This window comes from Sciurus vulgaris, assembly GCF_902686455.1.
Source record: "Sciurus vulgaris genome assembly, chromosome: X".
Taxonomy (NCBI): Eukaryota; Metazoa; Chordata; class Mammalia; order Rodentia; family Sciuridae; genus Sciurus; species Sciurus vulgaris.
The window spans coordinates 31,965,536-31,985,150 of NC_136471.1; the positions used below are offsets into that span (position 1 = coordinate 31,965,536).

At 35.0% G+C, this 19,615-nt stretch overlaps 1 protein-coding gene and 1 long non-coding RNA gene across 4 annotated transcripts in view; one reads left to right on the forward strand and one right to left on the reverse strand.

The window, feature by feature from the left end:
* LAMP2 (lysosomal associated membrane protein 2) overlaps positions 1 to 18,812 on the forward strand; it is a 42,431-nt gene extending 23,619 nt beyond the window's left edge. The window contains exon 9 of one of the 3 annotated variants that reach the window (XM_079123404.1): positions 12,194 to 18,812. In XM_079123404.1, coding sequence (XP_078979530.1) covers positions 12,194 to 12,336 — 143 coding nt within the window. In that variant the 3' untranslated portion in view covers positions 12,337 to 18,812. Of the gene's footprint in view, positions 1 to 2,318; positions 3,946 to 9,527; positions 10,049 to 12,193 lie in introns of those variants that run through there. The other 2 variants (XM_079123405.1, XM_079123403.1) reach the window with 2 other exon arrangements.
* Positions 2,794 to 9,521, reverse strand: LOC306650952. The gene is made up of 2 exons (XR_013761062.1): positions 3,729 to 9,521; positions 2,794 to 3,698 (listed from the first exon to the last, which is right to left on the reverse strand). It is a non-coding gene; the product is annotated as an uncharacterized lncRNA (long non-coding RNA).
* Positions 18,813 to 19,615: the final 803 nt, after the last annotated feature.

Sequence of the window (19,615 nt, forward strand, 5' to 3'; positions counted from 1 at the left end):
CTCCCCTTGACTGTAGAGTTCTCATGGCACTGAGTGAGTTGTATAACTATATTTAGTTCATCATTTTGCTTAGATGTTTTTGTGATCTGAAAACCATTTGGAGCTTTAAGTGAGCTTATTTAAAATATAGTCCCATCTTGGTTTGAGTTTGGAGGGGATGGTACCTTGGAGCAGTAGCTTTGAGTATCTTATATGCCTTCTTGGGGCCATCTTCTCATTGGAAACATTTTCCTACCTGAATGAAAGCAGTTTGGTCTGATCTTAAGACACAAAGATGAAGAGGGACAGCAAAACTCAAATGCTGTAATTTATGTTTTTGCCAGCCAGAATGATCTGATGAGTCCTCAAAAGCATGTACCACTGCAAATGAGGCTTTTTGAAGATCAACTCAGAACTAATGATAGTATTTATAAGATTTTTGATGAAAGTTCTATGAAGGACTCATTATAATGTGTTCATGTGAATGTGAAAGATGTATTTAGCATTACAAGATGAAAATTTGCATCAAGAAAAAAAGTACACAAAATTCCTTAAGTAACTTGTCCTTTTAAACCAATTACTTAAAATTGGGGGTTTATGTCTCACAGATTTGCTGAGCAGAGCTATTCCAATCATCCATATCCTTTTAAACAATTAATTCTGTGGTTTAGAAGGAAATGTAGAAGCAGTGTTTAAAAGTGAATATGCAGTGAGCCATTCAACTACTTCTGCAAAAGTGATGAATAACTAGTCTAACTTGGTTAGGCCAAAATAAATTGGACTCTTCGCCCTGCCATTCTTGTGACTAGGGATGTTAATCACAACTTTACAAGTTATTTTTAAGAATTCATTTTTCCTTTTGTTGGTTTTACTTATGTACTTCATTCTTGATCCTTTAATAGCTTTATTTTTGGAGCTTTAATTTAGCTCCCTTAAAACATTACCATAATTTTAGGTCCAGATTTGTGTTTAGAATTTAGAATCATTTGCAGTGTTACTATCTGTTCAGACCTATTTATCTATTCAGTTATAATATAGATGAGCTGTTCTCTTTCTTTAACTTAAAATTTTGGTTTTTATGTGCATAGAATTTAAAATGTCACCCCAAGAGGTATACAATATTTAATACTGATGTTAAATGCATAATCTATTTGTAGAACTAGGTTCTTGGCGGTGAGTACCTATAAATACAGCACATAGGTAATACTTGAGTGTATGTGGGGAGGAAATAGAATTGCAATAAGGTAGAAGAGTGTTGATTGGATTTTATTGGATCAGGCTCTTCTCCAGAAATAGAAGAATAGTCCCTGTAGGCTGCTAGCCTGGACCAGATTGATAAGAAATGTAGTAACCACACTCAGGTTAGTAAGAGGTCCTAGTTTCTTGACTCATGCAGCTACTGAAATCATGTAGCTGATTTTAGAGGTCTGAAAACTTTTTCTTAAAAGATCCACTCAGTGTTTTTTAGGCTTTGGGGCCACACTGTCTCTGTTGCAACTATTCAACTCTGTCATTATAACACAAAAACATCCATAAGTAGTACATAAACAGATGAGTGTGGCTGTGCTCCAATAATGCTTTTTATGGATACTGAAATTTGAATTTCATGCAACTTTCATGTGTCACAAAATACATGTCTTCCAGGCTAGGGAGATAGCTCAGTTGGTAGAGTGCTTGCCTTGCAAGCACAAGGCCCTGGGTTCAAACCCCGGCACGATAAAAAAAAAAAAAACAAAAAAAAAACATGTCTTCCCCCACAACCATTTAAAATTGTAAATACAATTTTTAGCTCTTGGGCCAGATTTGGCCATGACTGTAATTCACTCCTGATGTAAAGGAACTCTAAAGCCAGCCTGGTTATTCTAATCTCATGATATCCTACTGTCCTGTTTTCCGCAAAGACACTTACAGTACCACTGGGAGGCTAATCTGACTATGTAGAAATAGGCTAAATTAGCTCTCTTAATTTCTGATAAAGTGATACTCCTATTTTGAAAAGGATTTGGAATGTAAACCAACACACAAACATACACACATAGGTATGTATACCATGTAATCCAGTGTGTGTTTATAGATATAAATGAATTTATACATTTTCATGTGTATGAATATATATATATATATATATATATATAAGCATAAGTAAAAAAAACAAGTTTTAGGGTTTTAGTTTTAGAACAGCCCATAATTTTCTATAGCTTTATCATAAAAATATACCTGTCATTATTAAAACTGATTTTATAGGAGCATTTCTGACTTTTGAATCAACATCTTTTACTTTTGGACATCCTTTTTTTGATTATACTCATTATTTGTTACACACTTTTTCTCACCTACAGCCCAGGAATGTTCGCTGGATGATGACACCATTCTAATACCAATTATAGTTGGTGCTGGTCTTTCAGGCTTGATTATCGTTATAGTGATTGCTTACCTAATTGGCAGAAGAAAAAGTTATGCTGGATATCAGACTCTGTAACACTAATCCACTTGTGATCTCTGTTATCAAACAATAAAGCAAGTACAAGTTCCAACCTGCAATACTGTTCAATTTAAAGTATATTTAGTTGTAGTCCTGCTCTTAGAATGGGTGGTTTTTAGAGATTTTTGAACTTAAACAAAAAATCCTATAAACTATAAGTTAGCCATGTGATTTTGGTTTCCCCAGCCAAGGAATCGTTATTTCTATAGTAAAGGACATGCAAAATCACCTGAATTATAGATTCTACTTTACTGTTTTGAATTAGTATTTCAGTGTTTTCACTTATCTGAGTAGAAATATACAGTTTAGGAAAAACAGTTTTTGAAAAGATATTTTTCCCCTGCATGAGGTTGAGCTGGGACAACACATACTATAGTGGATTTGTACTTGCTCCTTTTGATTTTTTTGTGATTTTGTTTGCAGGTTAACTTAGCTACTTTGGCATTGCTGCATATTTGACCTATGAAAGAGATGCTAGTAGATTTTAACAGGGCCTAGTGTATTATGTTCTTACAAATGAATGCTTTTCTCATGCTTTTTGGTTACATTTGTATTTAATGTGGCTGTAATGACAAAAGACACAATGCTTTTTCAATTTCAGAATAGGTGTTAATCTTATTGTTTAATCCTTTTTTAAAAACTGGACGTTTCAATCTTTTAAATTGCAAGACACAAGACTATTCCAACTGGGCATTTCAATCTATTTTTTAGGTGCTTTAGAGATAATTGCTAGGCAGTGCCAATTGAGGGCATTAGTCTTTTTGTACCCGTAAATTGGCCTCTACACGTAGCACTAAAATTAATGCAGATTTCTCTTTAACCTTCCAGTCTTTCTTATTGGTGGTAATATATTTTATTCTTTTCTTTTTCTTAAAGAAGAAATGCCAGTATGTCCTAGAACCTAGATAAAGTGCACTTACACTTAGAAAATAACTTGTACTCAACCCAAAAGTCTTGGTCTTCCCTTGGTTCATTAAAAAGTTATTCATTTCCAGTTTGCATTGATTGCTACATTTACTAATTTGGCTTTCACATTTAAATGGTTCTGTGCTAATCAAAACTTACATTGTTATTGTTCATTATGGTAGAATCATTATTAATTCATGTACTTTGTATTCAGTTTTGTGCTAGGAGAGATGTACCAATTGTCTGTTTACTGTGCACCACCTAATGCTTATGCAAGAAAGCAAACTATTTCAGCATGTATAGTTAACACATCAGGTATTCCTTGCAGCTTCTACACACACACACACACACACACACACACACACACACACACACATGCACACAGGTATGGCTGAGCAAATTATTTTTTAAAATATCAGTATGTAGCCATATGTGCAAGGTTCCTCTGGTTATTTGGGGAGCGCAGATTATAAGCCTCCCAGTCACTAGGAAATGAAGAACTAGGACTGGGGATACTATTCAATGCTGGAGTGCCTGCCTGCATGCACAGGGCCTGGGTTTCTATACACAGTACTGCACTGCAAAAGCAAAAACAAACAAACAAAAAACGAGGAACTATCTGAGTTCCAAAAGATTGATGTTGAATGCATCGGTACATACACACACACATATAGAGGTAATTGCACGTTAGCATGTTTATGTCTGTAACTGTCATATTGGAATGATAAATATTTGCTCATACTTAAATTTGCTGCATGTTTAGCCTGAAAAACCCTACTGGCTCAGAATCAGATTCCTGATTAATGTAACTCCTCTCTTAAGAGCTACTTTGAGCTGCATTGCCAGCTTAAATCACTTCCTAAAGACTAAATATCAATCTGATTTTTAAAAATTATTTTTTATTTAAAATATGTTTTAGTATAAAATTGTTAATCTTATAAGAGTAGGTAATGCTTTCAAGAATGTGAGCCTTAGAGATTTTTCATGAGTCAAAACAGCAGCTTTAAAAACAAAAACAAAACAAAAAATTGGAAGCACAAGTGGGTGTCTCTGGCTTAAAGCTGTTAATGTTTCTAAACATTTCTATCTTTAGATTATATATCTGATATTAAAATACCTCTAATAAGCACTGTTTTATAGAAAATCTGACTTCAGTGAATATTTTTGTATTCTACATGGGCCAGTTTATATACTGCTATTTACACTATTATTTCCTATAGCCACATGTTCTCTGTATCTTTTGTAGTATTTTGTTGTTGTTTTATTTTACTGGGTTTGCACCTTGATGGTAAAACTATTTGGTTTTGGGTGTTTTTCATATTATAGCATTTGTATAAAGAAACTGGTCCATGTAAATACTTTTCATGTTTTTTCTCAATGTTTAAACCACTAGTTGTTGTATGGTATCTCTCTTTAGATATTTGCCTGTTTGCTCAACATTGCCTCTAAAACAATAAAGATTCTTTTATTTCTGAAGGAAATTTGCTCACATTTTTTCCTGTTGTTTAAGTCAAGATTTGTATACTACAGAATCATAATTTCTTTCAAAGGGAAAAACTTTATAAATGCTTAGAAGTAGAAATGTTCTTCCTCTGGAAGAAGGGGCATACACAGGCCTTGACAGATGCCAAACTGGCTACAGAAGAAGAGTCATCTGGGAAGTGTGTGTTTAATAAAACTACACACTTTATTACAAACATACTTCCCAGGTTTCCCCAGGCTCCTTCCCTAGAGTATATCACTTAGTCTGGGTTGAGGACTGTGTGTGTGTTTGTGTGTGTGTGTGTGTGCGCACACGCGTGCGCACACACATTTCGCTGCTGAATCTGATGCATAGCCAGAGAGGAACCCAGTAATCTAGAATATTTATTTCATAGTAAAAGCTTCAGAGTATCTCTTCCTATACTTCTCAATTCCTAAAGTGAGGCCAATATTTAATATCTGTACATAGCAGCTTTTCATAGCAGCTATCCAAATTGAGCTATTGATCTGAAGCAAAGTAGGATTGTGTGCAATCCATCTCTTAACTCATCTTAAAATACTTCAATCTTCCAATTTCCAGATAGTTTCCTGGTCGCTGTAGTAATCACACAAGAAAACTTAGCTGGTAATTTTTCTCTGGGTTACCCAGTTAAGCCATAGGAATGCTATTAGTCATTTCCGTACTGCTATTAGCTACCATCTGATTTTGGCCAGGTTGCTTCATTCCTGGGATCTCAGTTTTCTTCATCTAGAGACTGGGGGTTTTAAAATCCTGCTACTCATTTCTTTGAGTGATAATTTCTATTTCAGAGAAGATAAATATACATTTGAGTATTTTTAAAAGGAACCTGATAAGAAGCTACTTGTTATGTATCAAGATTATACTTTACATTTAATGAAGCATTAACCCCTCAGTCTACAGTGTACCATCTTGTTTCCTGCATTTTTTTCCAAGAGGAATTCTTATAAGATTCAGATTTTTTTCTTTCATTTGGTACTGGGAATTGAACCCAGGGGCACTTTACCACTGACATACATCCCTATCCCTTTTTATTTTTTATTTTCAGACAAGGTCTAAGTTGCTTAGGGACTCACCAAGTTGCTGAGGCTGGCCTCAAACTTGTGATCCTCGTACCTTAACTTCCCAAGACTCTTTTTAAGATTAATAGCATTTCCTCTGATTTTTAAGATTAGATAATGTCAAATTTTCTTGCATTTGTTTCTCTCACCCATCTCCTTTTTCTTTACCTTGGCAACTAATTTCCTGCATCAATAACTGTCATACGTTGTCTTTGAAAAGCACAGACTTGCATAAGTGGTAGAAGCTTTTCAGCTTCATGTGATTTACTTCAGTTTGAGTATAGATCTAAAAGGAATATAACAAATAGAATGTCACATAAGAATGTGATTTTTAGAGTTGATCTTCCAAGGAGAAATCTTGACTAAATTGCTTTTTTAAGGGAGTTTTTATATTTTGTCATAAATGTATATCTCAGCTTTCTAATTCTTATGCTGAAAACTGTATTTGAAAATTTTCTGAACAGAAAATTGAAGATTAGCTGTTTATAATCTACATGAAACTTTTCATTGAAATTCCACTGGTCATGAAACTTTTTAGTCCTGAAAAATAGTCATTGCATCTGGCTATTAAACTCCTCCACAGATGCACTTTTCTTTTCCCCGGAAATATTTTCAGTGTGGTATTAAGTGTACATTAGGCAAATAGGTCAAGTCAAAATGATTATGGAATGAGAGTTTCTTTTTTCAGGATACAATCCTATTAAATTACTGTTTTCCCAAAATTTCTTTCCATTACCTAAAGAAATTTTAAAGGTTGAATTCATAAAATCAATAGTTATTATAAATTAATATTTCACACGCTAATTGAGAGCATTTTAAGTAAGTGACAGCATCTGGAAAGATCTTTGTATTAGCAGAATTGCCTTTTTGATCTACTCTGGGAATATTTGTCTTACATGAAAGCCTTATTGGCAGTATTTGTGAAAGTCGTTTCAGCACTAGGTCAAATACCCAATTTGGGAAAGAGAGGACTATGGGTCTGTTGCCAGAATAAGAAATTAATCTACTAATGAATTTTTTAAAATCCAAGAGATATTAAATTCAAAGCATAATACTTTATGATTCGTGTCACCTAATAGTTTATAGGCTGAATGGTAATTTGGGAAATTGAAGGGGTGGCTCTCACTGAAGACTCTTAACATCATCTATTCACAACTCACATCTGGCAATCTCAGCTATCTGGATTCTTAACAGAACCAAGTTAAAAAACATCATTGAGCTGGCAGCCAAAGTCAATGTCAAAAAGTCCATAAACTCCAGGGTTGCATCTTGTTCCCAGTTACTGTCCCAGAGGCTTACAGAAAAAGAAAAAAAAAAAAAAAAGCCTGGCACATTTCTTGAATGCAGGCAAACTCAGAATTGCCTTCAGCCTATTCATTCTTACTTTTGACCCAATTCAAATAGACTTAATTGCCTGATTTATCAATCCCTGGTAGATTGCAAGCTAGGAAGAGAACTAGGGCAGTAAGAGGCAAGGAAATGGGAAATAGAAGTGGCAGTTTAACATGTGGGCCCTCTTTTTCCCTTTACAGGTATGTGTGCATTTGTACTATTTCTCCTCTTTCTAGTGTCTCTGTAGGTTTTCTCTTTTTGGTCAGTGCTTCTGAAATACCATTCCTCCTGCCTCCTAGGAGACCTTGTACCATTCAACATCTTCAACCTCTCATTTGCTAATAGCTCTTTCCCTTATCCTGTAAACATTTGTCTCATCCAATAAATATATTTAAGTCTCTTCCACCCATCTGCCGTGTTTTGTCTTTGTGTTCTCCTTCTAACTACCTCCATATTGGCTTCTCTTTTCTTAATCATTCTAAACTTCTTTTTTTTTGCGGTGCTGGGGATTGAACCCAGGGCCTTGTGCTTGCAAGGCAATTCTAAACTTCTTGAAATGAGTATATATTCTCTATCCCACATTCTTGATCACTTCTCATTCACTTCTAATTCTGTGGTAGTTTGACTCATACTCTCCAACTGTCAGTATTCCTAGATTCAATGGACATTTTTCAGACTTCTTTAATACTTTCTTATTCTCCTATGCTAATTGAAACTTTTCCCTTCCTTCACTTCAGTGGCGCTGTTTTCTACCTGCTTTTTCTACTTCTTTTTCCTACTCTTGTCTGTCTCTCAAATATTGGTGTTCCCAAGGGTTTTGTCTCTGGTCCTCTTTTTATTTGACTTGCCCTCACTGAGAAATTTCTTTGTACATGGTTTTAACTACCACTTGCTTTATATAACCACTTGATTGGAACACAGGCATCTTAAACTCAATCCAAAATGGAGCATCTCTCTCTCTTTGACTTTTTCTCTCCCAACCCTCCCCTGCCAAATAACTACAGACACAATACTGAAGTGCATATATTCTTGGATTATTACCATGATGAATGGCAACAGCATGTACATAATCACTCAAGTGCAGAATTGGACACTGTCCTATTATCTCCTCCGCCTCCACCCTCTATGTCCATTTGGTCAATTCTGCCTTCTAATTGAATCTCGTCTGTCCTTTCTGCATCTGCACTTCATTAACCCAGTTCAGGACCATATTATTGGTCACTTGGACTCTAGTAATAGAGGTGCCTCCTAACTTAACTACCTCTAGGCTTCCTTCTGCCATCCCTTCTGAAACAAAAATATCCTGCTTAAAATCTTGATGCTGATTTTTTTTTCTATCAGGACAAGGCCAAACAGGTCACTGTTGTATTTCTAGGTATACAACAATACATATATAACAATACATATAAGTTGGTTCTAAATACACTTTTTCTGCCTCCTGTCTAGCTGACCATTGTTCTAGCTATGTCGGCTTGCTTGTGTTGCCCCTGAAGTGCTGTGTTTTCTTATTCATATTTTTGTCCATGCTGTTTCTTACACCTGGAATATACTTATTCCATTACCTGCATGGGTAATTCGTACTCAACCTTAAAAACTCAGCTCAAATGTCACCTTTTCACAAGTGTGTCTTGTATAACAAGGCTGCATTGAGTGTGCCTCTGAAACACTTCCATTGATACTTTGCATATTACTTGCCCCAAACACAACATATTTTGAAATTATAACCACTTATTTCCTTGTCTGACTCACATTAGACTGAGCATCTTGAAGCCAACAGGTATGCCACCAGGGTTAGTTTTTATCTTTTATCCTTACTTAATGACCCCAGATTTCTATGAATTGAGTTCTGTGTCTCTTTTGTGTAGTTGTTCATTAGTTAATTAGTTAATATACAATATTCCAAGCACTTTGCTTCTTCAACATCATAACACTTTGCCTCTGAAGCTCACAGCTTGCTCATCAAGGAAAGGTTAATTATATTCATTATATTCATTATCTTCTGTTTAAGAAATCTGAGAAAAATGTGATCATTTTGTCCATCTTTCACCCAAAAAGATTTTTGATATGTAAAAGTATTTGATTTGGTTATTTGGAAAGTCACGTCTGTGGAACATCTCATTTGCTAATACTGAATGCCAGTGACTTGTTATCTTGGTGTAAAAAACAAAATGTGTGTGCTGGGAAGTACTGTCATTTTAACTTAAAATAGAAAGATTTGAAATTTTGTCATTGTTTCTGTTCTCAATTGTCCTTTCTCCACGTCTAGCTCAAGACTGCAGTGCAGATGACGACAACTTCCTTGTGCCCATAGCGGTGGGAGCAGCCTTGGCAGGAGTACTTATTCTAGTGTTGCTGGCTTATTTTATTGGTCTCAAGCGTCATCATGCTGGATATGAGCAATTTTAGAACCTCCAATCTGATCGATTATATAAAAATACATGCAAATAATAAGGTTTTATTGCCTCTCGGTATAAGAAACACTTTGCTCCTTAAATGATATGTTGAAACTTTAATTCTTAAATTAGTCCCATCATTTTGAGATCAGTCTTTATTAATAAAACTGCTCTCTCCAATTAGCTTAAAATAAAAAATGTTTTATTTACTGTTCCTGAAGACAAATTTGTTAAAAAGAACATCGATATGCTGTGTTTCAAGGTCTGTCTTACGAAGCTTTGCCTAAATTTTGATCCTAACCTAAGATGCCTGAAACTTATTAACATGACCATTATAAAAACAAAATATGTAGTGTGTTTTAGTGGAATTAATAAATATTGTTTCACTATTGGTTTTCTGTTTCAATTATAAGGACTATCCTGATTTATACTCATCACTGTGCCTTTGCATATGGTTCATTAAATAAATATTGATGTGGCATAAATGCCCATCATGTGTACTTGAACTTGGTTTTCAGTGGAATGAAACAAACAGTGTCCTTAGGGCCATCCACATGTTTAAGGCTATGTGACTTTTGCTGATTTTTTGAGTCCCAGTAAAGAATGAAATCAGTGCTGTAATCCCAGCAGCTTGGGATACTGAGGCAAGAGGATTGCAAGTTCGAGGCCAGCCTCAGCGAATTAGTGAGACCCTGTCTCAAAATTCAAAAAAAATGAAATCAGTATCTTATGTTTGTGATTTTTTTTTCCCGAGGTACAAAACAGACCCAAAGGGCTACCACAGAACTTAAACTGGCTCCAGAATTAGAGTTCTTTATATTTATTTTTCAGCAATATAGACTGAAAACATTTAAGCATATTTACTTGCCTTTTATTCCTTGTGTTTTGCTCCTTCTTGGATGCCTGATTAGCATTGAAAGATAGAAATATTCTATGAACTAATTGGGACAGATTGTGTTGTGTTTCTCTACCTCATCTTGTTGCTCTCTGGAGCATTAAAATCTATTTAGTGTTGTCATCAGACTGGTACTTATGAAATGTAAGCTAACAGCAATCTCAGAAGGGAGGCAGTGAAGCATAGCAACTAGGCTCTTACTTCTTCAAGACAGCCCCCATGGGGCAGAGCATCGATGGGGGTATAGAGGCTGTTGGCATTAAAATGAGCTAGATAATCAGCCCTTATTGAAACATTTTATGGTAAAAGTGAGGTACAGATATTGAATGTATAGATAACTAAGAAGGAAGCCTAATAGATGAGAAGATTTTCACATTGAAGTGAATGTTTGAATGTATATATCAGCTTGTTCAGAGTCTATAACTTACTGATTAACTATTCAGTGTATCTTGGTACCTAGCTTTCAATCTCTGGTTGAGGGCTTGCAGTAAAACACAGTAAATCTTTCCAACAAAGGCTAATGTGGTTATTAAAATTCACCTTATGTTTTCCAAACCTTAGTAACTTTTTTATGAATGGGAAAAGTGTAAGAGGAGGTAAAGTTAAGATTAGGGGAAAAGTGCAAGTTATTGCTCAATAATAAATCACACCAAATATCACATTTTGTTACTTGCCCTAGAATTATGCTGGAGAGGACCTTTAAGATAATTTACTCTAATGCCATAGTTTTTGAAAAGGGGAGTGACTTCACTGAGGTTACACATCCTGCAAGCAACAAAACCATTGCATTTTGAAAAAACTTGCCCCAATGAAATCTAATTATTCAATAGTGAAACAACTGCTGGTTTAAACTTAAAATAATGAGATCACAGTTGGGCACTTTGAGCTGCTGTACCATATTTTGCTTAAGTGTTTTTAAGCATTGAATATTGGCCTTTTCAATAATACTGTACTGAGACACTCCTATTATGACCTCTGCTTGTTATTACTCAAACCCTAAACATCTTTGGATGGGATCACAAACATGGGAGGAAAAGAGAAGGGAATGAGTACTTGTTGACTGCCTGAAGTGTATCAGATACTTTAAAATACAATTCGAAGGGATCTTTAAATACCTTATAATACAGATATTAATATCTACCTTATATAGGTGAGGAAAGTGAGGCCTAGTTTAAATAATTTGACAAAGTCCATTAGATAGTACTTGAAGGAGTCAGGATTCAAATTCAGTTCTGCCTAAATTCCGAGCTTGAAATTCAAATTGCACCCGTTGCCTTCCTGGTGGTCCATTTTTTTTTTTTTTAAGTGTAGATTGCTCCTTTCCCTAGTGCCATTAGACAATTAAACCTAAAATCTTCCCATATTGGGCAAGCACAATTTGTATTTTGGACCTTTTCCCATTCATTTTCCTTTAACTTCTGCTTTTTGTACTGAAGAATTTGGTGTGATTTTAGATGATGATAATAGATGTAGGGTGATCAGTTGCTATGAGATGTTTGGATGGGTCTTAAGAAATAAGGATAATACTATGAAAGACTAACCTGTGTACACTCTCAAAATGCTTATTTCTTGTTTGCTTGCTTTGCTTAATTGCATTCTTTACTAATTTCCTCTCCTTGCTGTCTGTCTGTTCTTTTCTAACAGCTGAAGAATGTTCTGCTGACTCTGACCTCAACTTTCTTATTCCTGTTGCAGTGGGTGTGGCCCTGGGCTTCCTTATAATTGTTGTATTTATCTCTTATATGATTGGAAGAAGGAAAAGTCGCACTGGTTATCAATCTGTATAGTCAATGAGATCTCATGCTTTTTTTTTTCTTTTTGCAATCAAAAGTTATGTTTCCGTTGGCTAACAGCCAGGAAATACTGTGCAGTAGATTGATTAAGATCTATCGCGGACTAACCTCAGTGAGTTGCTAGCTAATTTGGGCATGAGTAGCACTTACTTAAGAAAACAAATGTATTAGGATCATTTTTTTCCTATTTTTCTTTCTCCTCCTTTGTTAAAATGTAATTGAAAGAAGAATTATGGCTCAGAATATGTCTTTTAAAAGTAAATAATTATTTTAAGCCTCTGGATCCAATTATGAAAGCATTTCTACTGAAGTATAATTTTATATGTTGTAGTTACTTGTATTTTGCTACTTTGATGTTATTTGCAAAATCAAAGCTGTTAGAGAATTTAACGTGCTTCCAGAAATAAATTCAAGAACATAATGAATTCATTTTCATTGGTGACAAACATAAAATTTGGTTCACAATAAGACTTCCTTTCCCCATTTCCTAATGAGGATTATTAAAATCTGTGTTTTTCTTTTAGTTTTAAAAGAGGACTGGGAGTGTAGCTCAGAGGTAAAGAAAGTACTTGTCTAGCATGAATGAGACCCTGGGTTCAATCCCCAGCACTGCAAGAAAATAATATTTTACAGTAATGTATTAAATAGCAAAAGTCTGGCAGTTTTTGCCTTTGCCATTAGTGGCTACTATATTTTAACAAGGATGTCCTTTTTTTTCCCTTTCCTTCTGGAGTTTGAAATAAATTGATGACTTCATATTTGACATTTATGCTGAAAGATAAAGTAAGAACTTCAGCTTTTTTCAGGTGTTAATTTAGAATGGACTATTAAGGTTATGATTTAGAATTTTTCCCCCTCAGAGCCTTAACTTGTTCAGAAAGTTAATTCATCCTGCACTTAAAAAAAGCCTCTGTATACTTTGCTCATGTTCCTCCTGTACTCTCCTATTCCCTGTATGAATAAGTTCAAATTGATATTTCTTTTTTTTTCAAATTGATATTTCTAATGCATTGATTTCTTTTTTCTCACAGCAGCAAGTGCTAACTCTAGAGGCTAGTGGGCCCTGATGTGTAATCAGTCATTTGGCTGCCTAGCCAAAGCTGGACCGGGATTATTCTGTAAATTTGTTGATCCTGATAGAGACTTATATCCCTGTAGAGACCTCTAATGGCTCTGGCTTCTGGAGTAAAATACTAGAGACCTCTCATCCCTGTGTCTGCTTGATTAGTTCAGCTGCTGAGTTGCCCTTTTATTTGGAAGCACAGTGCTATGGTTGTGTAGGACCCAAATGGCAGCTTTACACACCTGTCCTCGGCATAAGGCAGATATTTATTTTACCAACCTATTTTATCTCTACCATGAACTAAAAGCAAAAATTCCTAAAGATCTGCCTTTACTTCAGAAATTTTCAAAATTAAGGTTAAGCCTAAAAAATTGAGTTTAAACCTTAAAGCTAGTTTGTTATTAAATCCAAGGATTAAGTCCCAGTCTACCTCTCAGCACAATGCATATGCTCACCGCTGTATTACTGCCATTAACTGATGCCAGAACTCTGCCAATAACTGGAATTACAAAATTTTCTTAAAGAAAGAAAGTTCATCAGCATTCTTCCTGACAATCTTATCTATCTACACATATACTCCAGACTGGAGTAGGAAGTCAGATTACTCAATTACAACTCCTTTCGAACTCTGTAGCTCTGCTTTGCAGATCCAAATTCTCTGTTGCTATAGCATATAAAGAATGTTTTCTTTTAAAACATTCTTTGAAAACATTTGGTTATTTGTTATTTGGTAAAAGGAATTTGGTCAATATGGTACCATTAAGAACAGTGGCTTCATTTCAGTACATATTTTTGAGATGATTGTCTAAAAACCAGATTTGTTACCTTGCTTAGTATATGAATTGGATGTTCAGAGATGTTCAAAATTGTGAATTCATTTCAAAAGTTTTCTAACTTTTAGGCAGGAAACTAGTATCACTGATTCTTCATTAGGTATCATAACTTTTCTGAGATAATTAGCAAATGTTTAATTCCTTGATAATTAAAATACAAAATATTAACCAAGGGTTAAAACAAAAGCTGCTTTAACTCCAATAAAATATAGGAGGCTCAAAATATATGAACTGAGTGTTCAATTAGCTTTACTCGCTAAGTTCATTTTTTTGTTAGTACAACAGTGGATCAAACAGCAGGGCTTTAAACTCATGGATAGAATGAATTGTTTTTCACCTAAGCTTCTTTGGGAGAACTGATGTTTACTGCTACTTAAAAGTTTTGGACATAGCAATTTAGAGAACTCATTAATACCTGAAAAATAAAAGCATACTGTGGTATTCCTGTTTGATCTGATGTGTGACTTTAGATTGATGCATTAAAAATAATAAAGATCATGTATTCCATGTCATTATGGCTAACTCCATTTTTATTCCATAAGCTCAGCTTTAAGAGCATAAATTGATTTGTATAATTCAAGTTCCTTAAAAATCTATTCCCTTGAATCATCAATCGGAATCATGATCTCATAGATCTGCAACTCAAATAAGTCCCATTATTAGGAAGGCAGTAGAACTTTTTGTACAGACATTTCAAATATGGGGGCCTACATGGTCATTAAAATTCCAAGAAAACATTAAAAACAATGTGGAAATTTAATGAATGTAAGTGTTTCATGATAAATGTACTTTTAGCATTTGTCTATCTGCACTGATGAACTGTACTCTTGCATTTGTGGGACTGGTGAAGGGGCTCTCTACTGAGGTTCTACTGAACCTGTTTTTCTTCTCAGTTATTTCATTGAATAACTTCACAACTCTGTGCCTCCCTTTAAGGTTACTGCTAGCAAGAAGAGTGATTCTGTGTATGTTTCTTGTGAGGGTTACCATGCATCTAAAAAGTCAATTTGAAGGATCATGTTTAAGTTCAATGTGTCTACTTTCTGAATATTAGTATTGCCTTTAAAATTCTGAGGAAGTGTTTTTCTTTCCCTTTGCTTTTACTCTGTATTTTGATGGCAGTATGAATTTGGGTTGCTTTTTTTCAAGAGGTATGTATAACAAATAACAAATTATGGTATACAATGTATTTTTAGGAGAAAGCAGCTATAGTTTTATTGAGTGGTTCCAGTGCTATGTACTTCACATGCATTATTTTATTTAATACTCACAGCACCTCTCTAAGGTCGGGTGGTATTCCCAATTTACAGATGAGGTGACTGAGGCTTGAGTTTGTTACTTAACCAAAGTGGCATAGAAGTTAAATAGCAAAAGTGACATTTGAACCAGCTTGGTCTACCTCCAAAGACCATGCTCTTAACCATGCCCTTCTAGGAAACGGGAAGATTTACAAAAGCATATGCCTTATATTAGTTGCAGAAATCTGGCTTCTGTACTTTACTTTCTTGTATGTAGTCACTTTACCAATGTTCTTCAGTATTCTTAAAATAATTTGAATTTTGTCCAACCCATTTGAAGGGCAGACAGATGTTGTGACAGCATAACTTGAAAAATCAAAACCAAGGCCAGTTTGAACTGTGTGTCATCAATAGTGTTGAACCCTGAGTGTCACTTTTTTCAGAGTAGCCTCAGTTTGTTATTCTGATCACGTATCATTATCATTCTGCCCTCAAACTCTTCTGTGCCATGAATCATTTTGACTGTGCATTAGTGTGTTTAAGAGACTAAATGGAACTGTCTCTCTCCTCACATTCCTTAAATTAATGCCATCTTTACCCCTGCTCCCAGTCATCCCTAGGCTTCAAGCGCAGTGTAGACATGACACTCCCGCAGTCCCTGCTAGGTAGTTCTGAGCCCTAATACACAATCCCTACTCAAATCTAGAGCCTTTGTGAAAGGGTTTCAAAAGGCTCTTACTTGGACTGGGGCTGTGGCACAGTGGTAGAGCGCTTGCCTAGCATGTGTGAGGCACCAGGTTCAATCCTCAGCACCACATAATATAAAGTTAAAAAAGTCCTTACCTGCATATTTCAAATTGCCTGCCCATAGCCTTTACCCTCCCCCACAGCCTTTACCCTTCCCCCACTTCACCTTCTGCTTTCCTGTACTCTCCACTTCAGCCATACTAGCCCCCTTGACACTCTTCGAAGACTCTAAGGGTGCTCTCATGTCAAGGCCCCTGCACTTGCTGTGCCTTCCACCTCGAAAGATCTCCCTCCAGCTCTCTTCATGGCTCACCCTTTAACCCCTTTTACTCTAATCAAGTCTGTCAGGTGAATATCCCCTGACCACCCTGTTTAGGATAGCACTCTCAGCCACTTTCCATTCCCCTTATCCCTTTTCACCATCTGACATGTTGTATCATTTACTTGTTAATCTGTGTTTTTCACGTTTCTCACTGGAAGGTAAACTTAATGAGTAGGAGTTATTGCTTTATTTACTACTCTGTCCCAATACCTAGAACAGTGCCTGGCCCACAGTTCACATAGGATAAATGTTTTCTGAATGAATAAGTGGTCATCTTGTGTAACAGCTAAACATTTACTAAGCACTTATGCCTTATTTCATCAAATCTAAAATGACAACCATTGTTAAGATTAATACTGCCAATTAAAAACTGGTCATAAGAGGCTTACTGATTTTAAGGAAGTTAAAAATGTGAAAAAAAATGCATTTTGGAATTGATATGTACCAGGCACTGTAGAGAGTGTTGTACATGGAAATCATCTACCATTAATCAATTAATGATCAATTAACTAATAACTGATCACATATCATCCAAGCAGTCCAGCCAATGCCTTTAAGCACTTTGTCATTAAAGCCTTCTTTTAGTATAATATACTGATTCTGTGTCATTTTCAATTCCAAAAATAAGTCTGTATCTGTTTGCCATATTTTTGAATTTTAAAGCAAATGAAATATTCGATATTCACTTTTCCTTATTTTAAGTGCTATATATTATAGCATGGTGGGCATGTCAAAACAGAATTTGAATCCTAGCTCTCTTAAATATTGCAATAGCCTTGTGACATTAGACAAGTTATTTAATCTATCTAAGCCTAGGTTTCCCCATCTCTAAATGAGATAACACCTTTTTCTGTCCTGTAGGATTTTAAATAGAATTAAAGTAATGCTACCAAGTATACAGTAAGCAATAAATGTTAGCTTTTAATGATATCAATCTGAATTTTATTCCTAAAGACGATAAATATCAGATGTTTAGATAAGATCACAGAAGAAGGAAGTGGAGAAAGAATAGGGCTCAGATAAAACCTTAAGGAGCTGGACGTGGTAGTGCACACCTGTAATCCCAGTGACTTGGGAGATTGAGGCAGGGGGATCACAAGTCTGAGGCCAGCCTCAGCAACTTAGCAAGGCCCTAAGCAATTTAGTGAGACCCTGTCTCTAAATAAAATACAAAAAAGGGCTGGGGAATGTGGCTCAGTGGTTAAGCACCCCTGGATTCACTCCCCAGTACCAAAACATAAAAAAATAAAAAATAAAACCTCAAGGAACAGAAAGCTACTCAAACTAGGTTAAAAGAATGAACTGTGAAGTTACAGGGTAAGTTTCACAAAATCGTTGGACAAAGCATATCTTGGACTCAAAGGAATAGAGAATTCAATTTTTTAAGCTTTAACTGAAAGAGCACACCAGTGATCACTACCAAGAAAGTTGGGGAAAAGATGGATAGTGACAAAACCACAGCTAGAATGACTATTTCAAAAAAGACAATAACAAATGCTAGCAAAGGATGTAAAGAAAGGGAATTCTCATATACTGTTGATGGGGATATATATTAGTACAACTGTTATGGAAAGCAGTATAGAGGTTGCTCAAAAAACTAGCAATAGATCTACCAGATGATCCAGCAATTCCACTACTGAGTATGTATTCATAAGAAATGAAATCAGTATGTCAAGGAGACATCTGACTTCCAGTGTTCATTGGGACGCTCTTCATGATAGCCAAGAAATGGAAATAAGCTAAATGTCCATCAGCTGATGAATGGATAAAGAAAATATGGTCCATGTACACAATAGAATATTATTCAACTTAAAATATGAAATTCTGTCATTTGCAGCAACATGGATGGAACTAAAGGATGTTCTATTAAGTAAAACAAAATAGACACAAAGACATGTACCATGTGTTCTCACTGGTATATGGAAGCTAAAAGTTGATCTAATAGAAGTACAAGATAGAATAGTGGCTACCAGAGCCCAGGAAGGGTGTGGGGAATGGGAAGATAGAGAACGGGTATAAGGGTGCAGTTGGATAGGGGGAATAACCTCTAAAGTTCTGTAGCACAGTAGGATAGCTATAATTGACAACAATTAATGAATATTTCAAAATAGCTAATAGAATTTTGGATGATCTCAACACAAAAATGATACGTGAGGTGATGGATATGCTAATTACCCTGATCCGATCACTACATACTGTGTAGTGAAATGTATTAAAATGTAACATTGTATCCTACACATATGTACAATTGTATGTCAATTAAATTTTTTAAAAAATAAAATATTCTTCAGATTAATAAAAAAATGAATAATGAGTACTAACTTGCACTGCATTTACTAAAATGTGTTAAAAAGCTGGAAACTTTGTATAAGGGTATTCCAACAGCTCAAAGAACAAAACAGTATATACACATGTATACTCGTGTGTGTGTGTGTCTGGTATTTGTTAAAGATGTTATTTTCAGATCAGTGGAGAAAGAATGGAATATTGAAAAATTATGCTGAGATACTAAGATATTAGATTAATTATTTAGTGAAAAATACATTTAGACACCTCAACACCAAGATAAATTCAAATATGATTAAAGAATTAAAATTTTAAGCTATAAAAGATAATAGACTCAAATATAGATAGCTGTATATATTATCCCTAAGAAGATCTATGCATAAAAGAAAAAAGTAACAGTGGAAAAGATTTTAATATATAAAAATTTAATATTTCTAGCCATTAAAATGCCATCAGACACAAATTTAAAGACAAATGTAAAAACAGGAGAAATTACTTGCTATCTTAAAGTATGACAAAGGGTTAGGATAATATCCTAACTATCAAATACTGACAAAACAAAATGAATATTCCATGAGTGACCTAGAATAAAGATATTAATAGCTAAACCATTATAGAAATACAGATGGATAAGCAATGTGAAAAATGTCTGTCTTCCTAATAAACAAACGCAAATTAAAATAAGATACCTTTCAAGCCAGCTAACGTGTTTTTAATGACATAATATTCAGTCTTGGCCATGGTACAGAAAATTGCATGCTAATATAATGTTGAGAGTGAAAAT